This window comes from Ixodes scapularis, unplaced genomic scaffold (genome assembly GCF_016920785.2).
Source record: "Ixodes scapularis isolate PalLabHiFi unplaced genomic scaffold, ASM1692078v2 PGA_scaffold3__209_contigs__length_174095766, whole genome shotgun sequence".
NCBI lineage: Eukaryota > Metazoa > Arthropoda > Arachnida > Ixodida > Ixodidae > Ixodes > Ixodes scapularis.
Window position 1 is genome coordinate 42,702,496 of NW_024609868.1, and position 16,437 is coordinate 42,718,932.

General features: G+C 48.2%; 1 protein-coding gene across 2 annotated transcripts in view; it reads right to left on the minus strand.

Annotated features, from left to right (window-relative positions):
- LOC8033634 (ATP-dependent RNA helicase A) overlaps positions 1 to 16,437 on the minus strand; it is a 37,708-nt gene that overhangs the window by 946 nt on the left and 20,325 nt on the right. For both annotated transcript variants that reach the window (XM_029993059.3, XM_042292413.1), the window contains 6 exons: positions 15,257 to 15,368; positions 12,720 to 12,972; positions 10,730 to 10,828; positions 7,530 to 7,697; positions 6,942 to 7,057; positions 4,295 to 4,507 (listed from right to left, as the gene is read on the minus strand). In XM_029993059.3, coding sequence (XP_029848919.2) covers positions 4,295 to 4,507; positions 6,942 to 7,057; positions 7,530 to 7,697; positions 10,730 to 10,828; positions 12,720 to 12,972; positions 15,257 to 15,368 — 961 coding nt within the window. The remainder of the gene's footprint in view (positions 1 to 4,294; positions 4,508 to 6,941; positions 7,058 to 7,529; positions 7,698 to 10,729; positions 10,829 to 12,719; positions 12,973 to 15,256; positions 15,369 to 16,437) is intronic.

Below are 16,437 nucleotides of genomic sequence, written 5' to 3' on the forward strand. Positions count from 1 at the left end.
TCGACCGTTCCTCCCCTAAGCAAAGCATTTTTTCTTTTTAGAGCGCAGCTCTTAGGGGCCCGTTTCCGGCTTGAGCGGCGTCGCCGTCGCCGTTGCCGTCGCCGTCGGCGTAACCGCGCGGTGCATCATGGGAAATGTCCCATAATGCACCGCGCGAGCCCCCCACCGGGGTCACGTGACCTCGTGGGGGGTCACGTGACCCCCCCCGAGGTCACGTGACTCCCCTGAGGTCACGTGACCCCCTCCTCAAGGTCACGTGACCCCCTCCTCGAGGTCACGTGCCCCCCCGAGGTCACGTGACCCCCCGAGGTCACGTGACCCCCGCCGATGTCGCGTGACCCCCCGATGACGTCATCGTCACTGATGACGTCACCGGCATCCACATCGTCATCGTCATCATCACTGATGACGTCACCAGCATCCACATCGTCATCATCACTGATGACGTCACCGGCATCCACATCGTCATCGTCACTGATGACGTCACCGGCATCCGCATCGTCATCATTACTGATGACGTCACCGGCATCCACATCGTCATCGTCATCATCACTGATGACGTCACCGGCATCCCCATCGTCATCATCACTGATGACGTCACCGGCATCCACATCGTCATCGTCATCATCACTGATGACGTCACCGGCATCCGCATCGTCATCGTCATCATCACTGATGACGTCACCGGCATCCCCATCGTCATCATCACTGATGTCACCGGCATCCACATCGTCATCGTCATCATCACTGATGACGTCACCGGCATCCACATTGTCATCGTCATCATCACTGATGACGTCACCGGCATCCACATCGTCATCGCCATCATCACTGACGACGTCACCGGCATCCGCATCGTCATCATCACTGATGACGTCATCAGTGACGTCACTGATGTCGTCACCGGCATCCGCATCGTCATCATCACTGATGACGTCACCGACATTCGCATCGTCATCGTCATCATCACTGGTGAAGCCATCAGTGACGTCACTAATGACGTCATCGGTACCCGCATCGTCATCGTCACGGATGACGTCATCAGTGACGTCAGTGATGCCATCATCGGCATTGGGGGTCACGTGACCCCCAAGGTCACGTGACCCCCCCCCCTGGTTAGTTTACCCCCCCCCCCCCCCCCGTGCCCTTCCCTCCCCCTCCTCAAGAGCTGCGCTCTAATTCGGCGTTACAGGGAGTTGTAAGCGGCTTTCATTTTTCAGTTCAAACATTATTTTAATCAGCCTGAGCCACCTATTGATGCATAATTGTGAGCCAAACATCCTTAGCATGTGCAGTATTGTTTACAAGGTCTGTAAGCTTCTGCACTGCTTTACTGGATCAATGCTGAGACCGGGAGGGGTCCTTGGCTGCCATTCAAGGCAGATCCGGTTACCTCGAGATCAGAAAGTTTGAGAAACCCTAGCTGCTCTAAATCACAGTACCGTGAAATCCCATAAGAATACCCACCCAAAATGAAGAGATAAATGGTGAAAAGCTTGGGGTGAACTATCCTTGGAGATGCGAAAGAAAAACTGTAAAAAAAATTAGTGATAAACACAGGGGCACTTGCTGCAAACCACACGACACAGGAACTGATACCGGATGTTGCAGAAACATCAAATTCGCGTTTCACGATGCGATAAGCACGCAGGAATTTGCTACGAACTCCTGTGTCACGGGAAAGAATACAGCAGGTTGCAGACGCAGCTGATTCGCGTCTCATGGGAATTGGATACCTCGGATCACAGACACAACAGATTCAAACTTTATGGGGTAATAAACATTCCGGAACCTGCTACAAACTTGCCTGACACGGGAACCAATACTGCAAAATCAGGTCGTGGACAAAGATGCAAGAATCTGCTACAAACTTGCATGTCACAAGAACAGACACCGCAGATCGTGGATGCGGCAGATTCGCATTTCATAATGCAATATACGCATGGGAACAACTTGCATGTTATGGGAACTGATATAGCACGCGCAGGTTACGGACAAGAATCTGGGAAAGCGCTACGAACTTGACGTATTGGTACTGCAGATTGCGTAATTGATGGAATTCCATTGGACATTGGGTGACGTCCAACGGAAATCCTGGACTGAGGGGACAATGTTTCAAGATTTAATGTTACGGATATTTAGCCAGGAAAACGGCATGGACAATCTCTAAGGGGGAGTGTGTCCTCACGGGATTTTACGGTAGGCTGAATACACTTGCTCAATGATAAGGATCTCTCGATGTCGCAGAAAATATTTGTATCATCCGAAAATCCTATTATCCAAAACAAGCTCCAGAAAGGTAATGAAATATTGCCGCGCGCAGGGTCACGAACTTGTAGAAGATTCTTGTTTATTCTTGCTGCGGACATACCTTCTATCGTTTATCCCTGCTTCTGTTGTTCTAGAAAGTGCGCGTTCATTCTCGCCCCGAGCGCGCTACGCTCGAACCTTCTCCGCCGAATCTTCGAGATAGTGACTCACTTTAGGTAAGAGGCCATCCGCAACCTTGTCGAGTCAGTTTCGCCTCAGCGTTCGATCTTGCTGCTTTGCCGCCTTCGACGCCCGCGACGCTCTGTTGTTATCTTTCTATTTCCTTTTATTTTCGGGCACAAGTTCGCCCCATTAAACGTTCAGTTTACTCGGTCATTCGCCGCCTCGTCACTTGTCATCCGTGACAATATGCCGACATACTTGACGACAACAGATGGCTCTGGGTGAGAAAACTGCTTCGATCCCGGAGGCAGTGCAATGCTGCCGGTATTGCGCTGCCCCCAGGATCAGCCCACCTTTTTCTTTTTTATTTCTCGAGGCTTTTCTATTTTAGCCCTAGCCGTGGCTAGAGCCACTGAATGTTTCCAAAGTACCGGATCTCATTCAGTCCGCTTACCGAAAGCCCAACCCGCAGAATCCAGTTCTGATTGGCTGGCTTAGCCCGTGGCGTAAGTTATCAGTCGGTCATTTTGTGGATTGGCCCAAAACAACAAAAAACGTATATAGAACATTTCCGCGTTACCACGGGTACGCATGGGTGGGAGAACTGGGCATCGGTAAGTTAGGACCAAATAAAATGTGCGTAGATGTTCCCTCAATTTTTTAATTATACCAACTAGCTGCTAATCTCGTTTGCCAAAGAAGATTGCCAGCTCGTTTGCTCTTTCCAGTTGCGTTCGTGCTGCATTTCAAACTCTACGCCCCAGACGCTAAGCCTAACACTCGACTTCAATGTGTTTCGAGGCGGGTGAGAGACAGGAGACAGCGAGGAGCAAGTCAAGCACCGCTCGGAACGAAGGAAAGAACTTTAATAAAAACAAACCAGTGTCGCCACAGGCCAGGAACGTGAATTTTAAGAGCTCACAGGAAAATGTATGCTACACTGTCCGCGTGCTTCGCTTCAACCGGACAGGGCAGCGCCATGTTGGAGATCACGACTGCTGCGCCGCATAGTTTCGAAACAAAGCTTGACAGTTTTGGTACTCTGGGAACATTCAGTCACTCTAACTGTGGCTAAAGAGCCTGGGTTAGGCCCTAGCCGCAGCTCTTTGGCCATGGCGACTGCGGCAGTCACAATGGACCTCTTGGCGAATATGTGCTGCCACCTAGACATGCGACTGGGGTCGAGGCTAAGTGGCGAGAAAACAGCGCGCGCGCGAGGCCTCTCCCACCCGTTGCACTCCCACAACGTCAGCTACATCCTGTTCACCCATTGAGACACTGTGACCTAGATACGGCTCCCCCAAACTCGCCTTTGTCCCCATCGTGCGTAATCTTCCGCCCCGAAGACGACACAACGAAACCATCTTCCCTCTCTGCTCGGCCAGAATGAAGAGAGAGAGGGTACTGGAACCAGTTACTCTCGAACCGATGTTTCTGCAAAAGGTCCATTTCCCGCCCCGCGGCCGCTGCGGAAAATGTGATGCGAGCTAAAACGGAATATCAAGGTGTTCTTTGTTGAAATATCCTGACAAACTGCCTGAGTGGCAAGCACTGCAATGTTCTTTACCTCAACCTTCCTTTATATTTTGAAAATTGAGGGAATTCACCTCTTCGAGGTCGGCGCTTTTGTTCGTGCCATCCGCCGCAGCCCAAGAGAGCATTCACACTATCCCAAAATGTAACAAATTATAATATAAAAAACACATTACAACCGAGGTTTAAGAAAAAAAAGAAAATAAATTAGTATCATCTCAAAATATGAATTAACCCTGACTGTATCGTCAGGATTCTACTGCAATTATGGTATGCTAAGAAGACGAGAGAGATCCAGCGAAGCGCACTGCAGTGACACTAGACCTACCCGAACGCTTCGGTGATGTCTGCATTGTCGGCTCCCACTTGGGCGGCATCAAACTTGCAGAGTTTCTTCACAACGTCCACGACCCTCGAGAAATCTTCCGAAGGCTGAGACAGGAGCTCGGGGTCGGCCGTGACGTCGGTGATGAGGTTGTCTACTGACTGCTGCAGCGCCAGCACGTTGGCCGCAACCTGGGGGTCCATCTTCAGGTTGATCCTGTAGCATGGAAGAGCACGACCAGTGAAGCGTTGCGGCAACACTCCACGCAATTCCAGGGTTTTGCCGTAGGGCACATTTTACAGAGATGGCCGTCATCGGCGAGGTTTCTTGGTGGATCCCGGGATGAGTCTCATGTAGGTTGTCGTGGCTGGAAAATTTCTCGGCTAAATTTGGCGGGAAAATGCTCTCGTTAAATTCAACACTGCAATGTCGCAGTGTCACGTGACCCGTGACACTGTGATGTCTTGTGGCACCATAATGTGACATCACGATGTGTCGTGATGTCACGGCGCACAATACCACTGTAACATGACGCCACGTCATCACGTGACCTCGCATGATGTCGTGGTTAGTACGGCGTGATTGTGCGCAGTCTGCGTGCAGTACACTCTGAAGCAGCTTGGCTGTCGCCACAGTTAATTCGCAAGACAAGCAAAAAACTGGAATATTTTTTTTTACGGTTGATTCATTGATTAGTTTTTGCCACAATTTTTAGGCAAACATTTTCAAATGAAGTAACATCCTGGGAAAACTAGCAAAACTTGTTGAAACCAAAACTTCCGCCTTCAGCTACATGAGACAAGTGTGTCCTGCAGGAACCTTTCTTTACGAAAAGGGTTTGAGGACATGAGAAAAGAAACAATATGTCCTGCAAAAACTACAAACAATGCGCGAAGCTGGCAAGACATTTTGCCCCCCTTGACTCGGCGACACTACCGTCCGGCTCGATTTTGCTGCTCAACTTAAAAGTTGCCAAAGCTGTTTTTGAGTTTTTCTGTACAGTAATCCCTCGTTATAATGACATTGCTTTTTTCGAATAATCACTTTTATCGAAGTTTAATGTGGTCCCGACCAAAACGCACGCATTTTTAACTGGATTATTCTAACTGTATCGGAGGCCGACCACGCTTGTCATGAAGGCCGCGGTGCCAAAAGCATGCAAGCCTACACGGAGGCGCTTGGGAGACCCTTGCGTTCCCTCCCCCTTCTCCACCGAGGCAAACGGGAAAGCTGGGGAAATGGATTAAATGGGTGAAGGAGGGCAGAGCGCGCAGAGCTGGAGGGCGCCGCTTCCGATGCCGATGCGCTGACGCGGGCAAGGGGCAGCGTCAACGTTCCAATGCTACTCACGGCAACCCAACCAACGCTGCCCGACTCCTGTCGGAATCGGATCAAGGGAGCAATGGAGACTGGAGATCATCCATCCAGGAGCCCCCGACGCACGCTTGCGGCATACTATACATGCGCATGTGCCTCATTAGGGAGATTGGGAGTGTTTACTGAACGTCGCTCGAGGTTGAGAAAAGTGGCCGGCCCAAGTACGAAGTCGCCAAAGAATTCTACATTCCAGCATCGGCTGTTCGACACTGTCCACCATTTTGCTGAACAAGGAGGCATATTGGACGGGTTCGTAAAGTTTTTCGTGCAGGAAAAGGCATACCCGTAACCCAAAAATGAAAGATCGCAAACTGCTTCGCGCACATAAGATTTTCTCTCGTGAGCATGCTTGCCGAGCCGGTGCACGACTTCCATAGCTGCAACGATCTCTACAGGAGTGTGTGAAAACATGTGGGCAAAGCCACCGAGGATAACTTTGATCCGTTTGTGTTTGTTGATGCGGACGCTCCCGTTGTTGCTCCTACCACGCCGCTGCGATTGTAGACCTTGAATGCGGCCAAGGTAAGCACGAAGTAACGTCGGAGAGGCACTTTGGGAAATGCCGTCGACTGCGGAGGCGCCAAACATCCTCTGGCTGCTTCAAAACAAAGCGGAGTGGAGCGGCAATGACAGTGTTCTTGCGATGCCTGGAGCAGTTCGAGCAAAACTGATGCCAGGATGAAATTATCGGCAAACCCTATTTAATCATTTTTTGACTTGGTAAAGCTGCCACGGGATGTTCATAATCAAGGTTTGTTTGATTAAATATACGGTCAGTGTTCCCGTTCTCCTTCAAGGATGCTGGCACTGTTTCTTTGGCTCCATCACTTTTATTGAAATACCACTTAAATAAAAACTTTCTGCCATTCTGGTGACTTTGTTATAACAAGGAACTATTGTATATGGCTCTAACATGATCTATCTACTTCATGAAGTTTAAAAATCTACAAATTGCTACTTGCATAAGTCACACTTTTATAAGTCATACCCCTTCTCTTATTTTCACCAAGAAAAGAAAGAAAAGGAATGATTCTTTTTTTTTTTCTCAGTATGAAAAAGGGAATGGGTGTGTGGTTCTGACAGTGCATTTTATATAAAAATAGACATACAGTATATAAACAGCACGGGGGTATTCAGACATTGTGAAATGGGTAGATCATGTTTGAGTCATAAAAGAGCTCGAAAACTAGCTTGGTGCACCTTAAACTAGGTCTTAGAAAGAATGGCAGGGTGAAATCTGGGTTACGAAGTTGCTCAAGAATGGTGAACCTACCAGCCGTCGACTTGAACGGTGTCGCCGACCAGTTCGACCCGCTTGCAACCGAACAGCAGGATGTGGAGTGGAGAGATCATGGTCATTTGCTTGCACGACACAGCCCTTGTGCGAATCTGCGGGAAAAGAAAAGGAAGAGCTTTCCGTGACTCTGCCACCCCCAGACTAGTTTTGTACCGCAAACGCACCAAAGACAAATGTCTAAACAAAAAATGAAGAGTGTGCTACATCAGAAAGACATCAAGAAGATCTATCACGTTTCTCATGTCGAAGTGATTATGTAACGAAACAAGCTGTCGGCAGATAAAGTGTGCTCATAAAATTAAAGTCCATTTACGATTGTAACACCGCCGTTAGCAATAGCCTCGGGCAATGTGGAGTGGTGATTCCCTAAAAGGAATACAGACGTTCACTAGAAGCAATGAAAAATGATACAACTTGACCTAAAATGGTTTAAATAAATAATGCTTTAAGTCTAAGGTGCACCGTCTTGAGCGGGACAAACAGGTGTCCGAGAAACCAGTAAATGTATTCCGGGAAGCTTGAGGTGTTAGCCAGCAGTCGACTAAGAAGGAACCACCCACTCACCTTCTCCCCAAACACAAAGAAAGGGCTGGGGAACTTGGCTGGCAGGTTGGTGCAGTTCACAGAGGTCTTGTGGATCAGGGCTGCCCGGCTGTCTGTCGTCAGCACCTTACGCTTCTCCTTGTGGTAGCAGATGTTCGGGTAGTGGCCCATCACCAGCAGGGCCACCATCTGGCAAGCAGGAGGGAAGCAAAAACATGTTTTCCAAACTATAAACATTTAAAAGTTGAAATTTTACACAGTGCGGACTACAGTCGAAGCTCGTTAATTCGACTCTGACGGTTCCTCGAAAACAGATCGAATTATCAAAAAGTCGAATTATCGAATATTGATCAAAAATGAGTAACGACGTACGTCACGAGAAGCGGCGAAAACCCAACCGTGACGACGGAGTTTTATTTAGAAAAAAAACGCTGATATTTTCTGCTGCCGCATTCCCGTCAGACGCTTCGCAAAAACAAATTTCCACATATCCTCAATGTGCGGCCACATCGTCCCGTCGGTGTCTTCAAACGTTGCAAAGTTCGCAAGTACATCGAGCGCGGCGGATGGTTCGGCAGGAGATGGGCGTGGCGGCGGCTCTTCGGCATCACTCTCGCAGCTGTCGTCCTCCTGACCCTCGGGACGCTGAACCGATGCAATGATTTCGTCGTCAGTCAATTGACCGCACACAAGCACTCCATCATCTATCGCAACGTAATCATCGAAACTAACGTTTTCGGGTAGAGTGGACATTAGAGCACTGCACTCTTCGTCAAAGTTTTCATCTTCAATTGTGGTTGCCGATGTTGTAGCCGATGCAGTTGCCGATGTAGTAGCCGGTGCAGTTGCCGATGTAGACGTAGTAGCCGATGCAGTCGTCGAACTCGCGGTATTTACATCACACGAGAAACCACAGTGACAAAAGCAGTTCGCGATGACCTGGCTTGGCATGTCCGTCCAAGCTTTAGCAAGCATATGAATCGCCGCCAACAGAGTGACTTCATAGCGCTTACCCTGGTCCAGACAAAGCAATATTCTCGCCATGAGATGCTTGCGATACAAGCCTTTCAGGTGTTTGATTATTCCTTGATCCATTGGTTGCAAGAGTGAGGTGGTTGCGGGTGGAAGGAAAATCAGGCGGATCATAGACAGCTCCGGCATTTTTGTGTGCGCACTGCAGTTGTTTGCTACTAACACGACCTTACGCCCCTTGGACGCGAACTGGCGGTTCAATTTTTTAAGCCAATCTTGAAAGACCTCACGTGTCATCTACGCTTTTTTGTTGAAACGGTAGTCCTTTGGAAGCCGCGGGATGTTCCGAAACCATCGTGGCGTCTTGGATTTCCCGATCACCAAAAGAGGCAGACGTTCCGTGCCTGTCATGTTGGCTGCCACGAGCACGGTCACCCGCTCTTTACTGTGTTTTCCCCCAGTGCAAGGATCCCCTTTGAACGTTATCGTTTTGTCGGGGAGAGCTTTGAAAAACAACCCCGTTTCGTCGCAATTGAATATGTCCTTGGGCGCATACTCCGCAAGAATACGTGCGAGCTCCGACGTCTTCCAGTTTTCACACAAATCTTCATCCACATCGGCTCTTTCACCACACACGTGCTTAAAGATAAGAGAGTGCCTCTCCCTGAATCTTGCGAGCCATCCCTCGGAAGCACGGAATCCCTCGATGCCCAAACGTTCGCTGAACTGTTGAGCCTTTGCGCGAATCATGTCTCCAGTCATCGAAAGGTTGTGCGTTCTTACTTCTGTCACCGATTTGTAAACGGCTTCTTCGAGTTCTGGATGGGCTGCACTGCGAAGGCGTTTTCTTGAATTCACAAATTGCTCTTCTTCAAAAGCTTTCACGATTGCTGCTTCATTCCTAATGTAGGTAGCAAGCGTGCTTTTCTTGAGGTCATACTTTTCGGCAATTTCTTTTCTGGACAATTTTCTCTCCCTAACTTCAATGAGTATGTGAACTTTTGTTTTTAAATCATTCGAAGAGTACTTTCCTTGCTTTTCTTTCGACATTTTCTGGTATGAGCGTTAAACGCCGCGCACTCCAAAGAACAGAAACCAGAAACCGCGTGACAGCACGGTCCCTCTTCATCGCTCGCTCATTTTTCTCCAGTCTCCTTCTCCATTCTCCCGACGTTCTTTCTCACTTCATCGCTTACTCATTTCCCTCTCGTTGCTCCCGTCTCCTTCCGCGCGCCTCCCCACGTGATTGGGCCGGTGCACTCTGACTGGGTCTTATCTCGACTAATCAAATCGGCCCTTTCTCCGGCGCGAGGCGCCGGCGAAAGGGCGCCTGTCTGCGTGGGCGCTCTTTCGCGGAGCGCGCCCCGGCTCGAGGCGCCGGGGGCGCCGACGGGCATTGCGCGTCTGTGGAGGTGTCGCAATCAGGCGTGGGCTTGCTGCAACGGCTGTTTGCCAATATGGGTAGGGACGCGTGTTGTGTTCTGAGGCGCCGTTTTAACCTTTAAACTTATAGTGTTAGCTTAAAAAATATTTCCCGGTTACGAAGATGCTGGCTCCCGGGACGAATTATCGGGTTGGGGATATTTATCAGATCGAAATACCGGGGTTTTCTGCCTATTGAAGCCTGTACATTTCTGACGGTGCTAAACAGAAGGATCGAATTAACGCGATGATCGAAATAACGGGAGTCGAATTAACGAGCTTCGACTGTATAAAACTTTCTTGTTCGAGATCTCGCAACGAAACGTCATAAATTCTTTGAGTGACAGGGTATGGACGACTGATGTATGACAAGCTCCTTTGTGAGCTAATACAGTAGATGTTTGCCAAGGAATGCTTTGTATGAAAATATTTTACTTGTGCACTAGGCATCAAGTGCAAACTATGCAGCGGGTGCAGGCTTTGCGCCAAGTGCAAACTACCTAAATTTTCAACCGAAAGTTGTCCCTGCAAGCTACACACTGGGTGCGGACTATGGTCCCGAGAATATGGTACTCCTTGATCCTTTGGTGTCCCCCATGGGATTAGAATTGCATTATCCGCTTGGAAGATGTTTCACCAAAAAATTAGGTCTATGTGGCATGTGCAGTTTATTGGCAGTAATTTGCTGCTGAAAGCAAAGGTGAATGAGAAGAATGCAAGCAAGCACTGACTTCACTTTCGTGCAGTGCTGTACTTATATAAAAAAAAAAGCACACAAATCAAATAGTCAAAGAAAAAAAAAAAAAAAAAAGATTATAATGCCTCACTATGTCCAGCCTTGGGTCCGGACCGTTGAAGTTGTACGCCTCTGGAGCCACGCTCAACTCCGGGAAGCCAGCACCCATCAGCAACTCCTTTATCTGGTTCTGCATGTTGTAGACAAAACAAACCACTTAACACAGCCTTCAATCAACTAAGTCGCCCCAATATGTAACCAGCATCGAGAGATTAACTTGGACCTCCCAGGGATTTTTAACATGTCATGCTCTCAAGAGACCGCTGTCAAAATGAACATGCACCGTTTTAAGCTGAAAAGAGCAGAAAGGAGGTAAAACTGCTTAAAGAAACGATTTTTAGATTCAAAGAATTTGCGTCTTGTCATTTTTACGTTGTTTATTGCATCCAGGAGGATAAAAAAAAAAATCTTCATTAAAAAATGTTGCAATTCCACTGCATAATCGCAAAGCAAAATTAGAGCTTTTTCTCCCACCTGCAGCCGAGAGTGGCAGCCGAAAGAACCACGGCGAGAAGCTTATGTGATCTCACTCGGCTCTAAGCTGCAGCATAACGCCCGCTAAAGTCAGCAGAGAGAGGGACAGGAAGCGCCCTCGGAGAGAGCACACGGGAACCTATACGGCACCCGAATTACGTCGCTAGGAGTGCGACCAGGTGTGACCTGGAGACTGGGAGTGAGGTGAGGGGTGCCAGAAATGGCAATATTTATCTTTTTATTTTTACACAACTAGGACACGCAGGCGAAATTGGTTTTCTGTTCTTTACTTCAGAAGTGTCAGAGGGCAACTTCCAAAACTTTTTGAACGAAGTCTGGAAATTGTTGCACTTCCTTTTTAAGCCCTCATTGCATATATGTTCAGAACTACTACAAAGCCCAGCAGCACGTGCAACGAAATAAAAACAAAATATTTCGGTAACCAAAAACAAAACAAAATGCTGCCGAAAATTGCTAGCGCAACCATGCGCATTTGGTGTCTAGTTGTGTTGACCCCGCACACATCGTCCCCACCGCATACAGCATGTACAACCCACACACTTCACATGTAGCTCAATGTACTCTGTGTCCCCCAGTCTTTGCCAGCATGATCAAGCTGGAATGAAGTTTTAGGGGCGATGCTCCTTAGGGTCTAGCCTTGTCAGTCCAACGTCCGTGCTCACATTGACCTTGCTGGTACTCGTGCTCGTGCTCGTGAGCCCACGTGCTCGTGTAAAACAAAAACGAAAAAAAAAATTATAAAAAGAAAAAAAAAAGTTTGCGCAGTCGACAGGATTTGAAGTTGTGCGAGGAGACCCGTGCGAGACCCCAATGTATTTCTAGTCCATCACCTTAACCACTCGGCCACGACTGCGGGACGAGTAGGGGGCTCTGAGATGTGGTAGTAACTCAAGAGTTGGGGTTTCTGTCATGGATGAAATGTTGCATGTAGTCACTCAACGTCTATACAGGAGAGGGCGTAAAAGCTTGGTCTGCTGGGCAAGTTGGTAGTGGACATTTATATTAAAAATAGCGCTATTTTTAATAGGAGAGGGCGCTGCGGTCAAATCCATATATAATCGCGTTAAACTTTGCATGCATTGGCTGAACGTTTATAGATAAGAGGGCGCTGCGGTCAAATGCTCAAATGCGTATATAACCACGTTCCATACCACACATTCTCTTTCTGACATAGACCGTTGACTTAAGTGGTGGAGATGCGTTCCCACGGCTTCTAGTGGATCCACGCTGATCCGCTAGAAGAACCACTGGCTTTGCATTTCACCGACCATAAAGCAGTAATAATGAAGTCGAAACGCAACCCGGAACTCAGCACTACCTATAAGCAATAAAAAAAATCAGCACCATCACCACTACCTATGAACAAAATCAGTATCATCAGCACCACCAGAGCTTCGCCCCAAACAACATCATTCACCACGTGGAGATGCCGTCATTTTTCTATCAGCCCCCCCCCCCCCCCCCCTTTGAGGAACAGCACAGGAAAACGAAATACAGAGACACCAGAGTGTAAGGGCGCGGCCCACCTTGGCGTCGTAGGTGATGCGCAGGGTGGGCATGGAGATGGAGAACTGCTCGCAGAAGCCGGACTCTGCATACTCTCCCCGCATGTGGGCCTCCTCCCACTGGCCAAACACGTTCAGCAGGGTGATGTGGTCGCTCCAGCGGCCGCCAAAGAAGCGCCGGTGCACGTAGCCCAGCCGCTTGGGGAACGGCGTGTCGAAGGGCTCCGGGAATGTGCTGCTGTTGGCAGAGATGGTGCACAGCGCGTCGCCGGCCCTGCACACGCCAAAAATATTTGTCACCGTAAATGGCACGGAGCCTCAAGCAGGGCAGAGCAGACTGCTAGCTTCGTGCGGGAGACATATTTGAATGGGCCGTCTGCGTGTGAGCAGTGCCACCATCGCTCCTGCTTTCAATACCATTCTCAGTGATGTGATTGGCCTAAGCCGTTTTAGAGCACCTTTTGGAGCAGCCGAAACAGTGTTTTGGAGCAGCAAAAGTGGCCATTGGAGCAGCCAAAATAGTGTTTTGGAGCAGCAAAGTGGCTTTTAAAGCAACTAAAACAGTGTTTCGGAGCAGCAAAAGTGGCTTTTAAAGCAACTAAAACAGTGTTTCGGAGCAGCAAAAGTGGCTTTTGGAGCCAGATATTCTTAGAAAAATAAAAATATTTGTTTCATGTGCTGGACAAACAAAGGACACTTTGCTTGCCGCAATAAACAAATTATACGGTAGACAAGTTAGACCACCTGGGAGTCTTTTAGCATGTAACTGAAATGCCAATGACACGACATTTTACGATGGTTCAGTTAAATGATACCTATATATGTACCCGCTATAGTTAAATAAGAACCAAAGTGCACATATTAAAATTTATTTGAAAATGACCAGCTGAGTAGTAAATAGCACAAAATTGGGTTCACTAGGGATAAAATAAATGAAAGCAGTCTCCAACTGATGAAACACGTAACTACTGCAGTACAATGCGAAATTGTCGCGCGAGCGGAAATGGCTGTTTGATCGAAACCATGTCACTCCACTCCGCCAACTGGTTCCCAAAATTGTACACAAAATGTAACTGTCCAACATACGACAGAAACAGTCCAGCGGCATGTGCTTGCCAGGCCGGCAGGCGAGGTACAAGCTAAACACACACAGAAAAAAAAGAACCTGAGCAGATCGATGCAAGACATCGCGAGCCAGGCTTGGCCAGGGTCAAAAAGTTTTTGAAGCGCTTTGTGCAACGACTCAACACGAGACAAACAAACGCGCTGTGTGGGTTCAGCGTGCAGACATTGCCTTCTTTGCTTTAGCTCACTTCTCTTAACCAACTTTCTTTCGCAACAGACTTTTCACGTACCTGAGTCCCTCTCGAAACAAAGCCCAAAGAGAGAAACCTAGGTAATCAATACTTTGACACAGCAGTTTTTGATCTAGAGGAATTTTTGTAGTAGCGTATTAAACAAGATCGGGGATGTTGATGAACATGCGGCAGTCCTTAGGTTTAGTTCAAAAAGCGCCATATGTGCAGCGACATGGGGACAGATACACCCGCTGTCGCGCAACCACAGTGACTGGCAGGCAAGGACCGAATATAGTTTTCCCATGGCCGTTGCTTTCAGCAGCGAGTGCTTCAGCCCACAAAGAAACTCCCGCCGCGCAAAAACGTGGTTTCAATTCATAGCATGACGATATGGTCGATACCCCAGCACAATAGCGTCGGACCGTCCGCACACACCCGCGCCCACAGCCAACCACAGCCTCTTATTAAAAAAAAAAAAAAAAAAAAAAAAAAACGAGACAACGAGGGCGACGAGGGCGCGGAACAAGACATGGTGGGAAAAACCATGCAAGACCGAATGAACGATTGATGCATGGTACTTTGTGTCGGGCGGCCGCTTGCGCCACCTAGCCTACGCGTGCTCAATTACGATACTCAGTTTAGTTTCGGTGTAGAAAGGCGACCAAAATTAGTCCTTTGGCGCAGGCTTGGCGCAGATTACCCATATTTTGAAAAAATGCAGCAGGATGTAGCAGAGTTAGCCCCCTGGCGCAGTTTGGCGCAATTGGTGCAGCAATCACATCACTGCATTCTATGGGTTCTTAGGAACCATTGCATACAAGGAAAGAGCATGTTATGGATCTGAGGAAAAATTCTTTTTGCAATTTATATTCAACAATCTGTCTGTGGTGGATCAAAGAAGCCCGGAAAATCAGTTTATACATTGCTTACAGATCTAAGAGAGATACAGAGCCACACAAAACAGACTTTTATGAGGAATGACAAATCGTAAGGTGCCAGACGTCTTTATACTAAAGAAGCAACAGTGACGAAGAAGCAAAGAGCTTCCGTTAACACATGCCGAAATGACCAATTTGATGAGATGCACGGCAGGCGATGCACTAGACAAGAAATTATAAGCACCAAGCTGTCCACTGAGCCGTTATCTAGGTGTGAAGGCCTTCTGTAGCCATTTCCTGGAAATTGGAGCCACAAAGAGGGCCACAGGCGACCCCTTAACTTTCTTCTAGCATACCAGCTTCTGAGTATTTTCAAGCTTACCCGAAAATGAGCCCCAGGATGAGCATTTTGCCGAGGCGAGGCTCAATTGGCAGTCTGGCCAGGATCTTCCCCAGAGGCGTCAGTTCCCCGTAGACCGTGAGGGCACCCATTTCTGGACAATCCAAAAATGAACAAGTACAAGAATTTCAAATACTTCACAGCAAAGCTGTATATCTCTACCAGCCAAGAAAATTTTCGTGTCGTAGCCGTTGTAAGCAAAAAACTCCCGGCGAACGATTCAAGGCAAAACAGCATATCTCCTTTGAAATCAGGCATACAGCATACAGCTCAGTATCCGTTTCAATAAAGAAAACCACAAAACAAGCATCAACAAAACAAGCATCAAAACCACATGATAAATGATAAGGTGCATGTGAACAATAGGAACACCCTCCCACGCATTTTGGTAAAGATTAGGTTTGCAGCTGTTTCGAAAGGGGTTGACGTCATTCGAAGCCCTTGTCTGAAGTGCAAACTGCATAATGGATGATAACGGCGCTTGCGAACAATGCGAAGCACATTCTTTCGCCCCGTGTGTGTTTTCGTGTCAATGTTTTCACGGAAAAAAAGACTTCAGAAGATTGAAGCGAAAAGTACAAACACCACGCATACAACATAGAGCAAACATTCATTTCAATAAAGAATAAGCATCCTAACCACATAATGAATGATAAGGAGCTCCTGAAAATAATGCGAAGCATGTAGCGCTCGTTCATACATCCCCGGTGAAGATTAGCCCAAGCTGCCGTGGCGACGGCAGCTTGCGACGTGGGCAGTGACGTCACTAGCCTTCGGTATATAGAAGAAGAACCCCCTATACCCCGTTTCGCCTTACGTCCGGATGCAGCAGATGCTACGAGCTATCTTAGCCAATCCCATTCTGTGGACGTGGCCCGTGATACGCTTTCCGCACGTCGCTGTGCCCCCTCTCTAAAGTCACGTGACACTCACACGACCTCCGAATGACTCCGATGGCTCGCAACATCCGCTGCGCTTATTAAACGTAAGATGAAACGGAGTATAGCAACCGATGTCATTGTTGCTGCAGCAACGCGATGAATAGGCCGTGCCTACTTAGGACTCGCGAGGAGCAGCATGAATACTAGGAGCGGCACAGGGAAAAGAAACGGCAATACGACCAGCGTCGGCGTGCTGCGACCGGCGGCGGCATTTCGTATAAT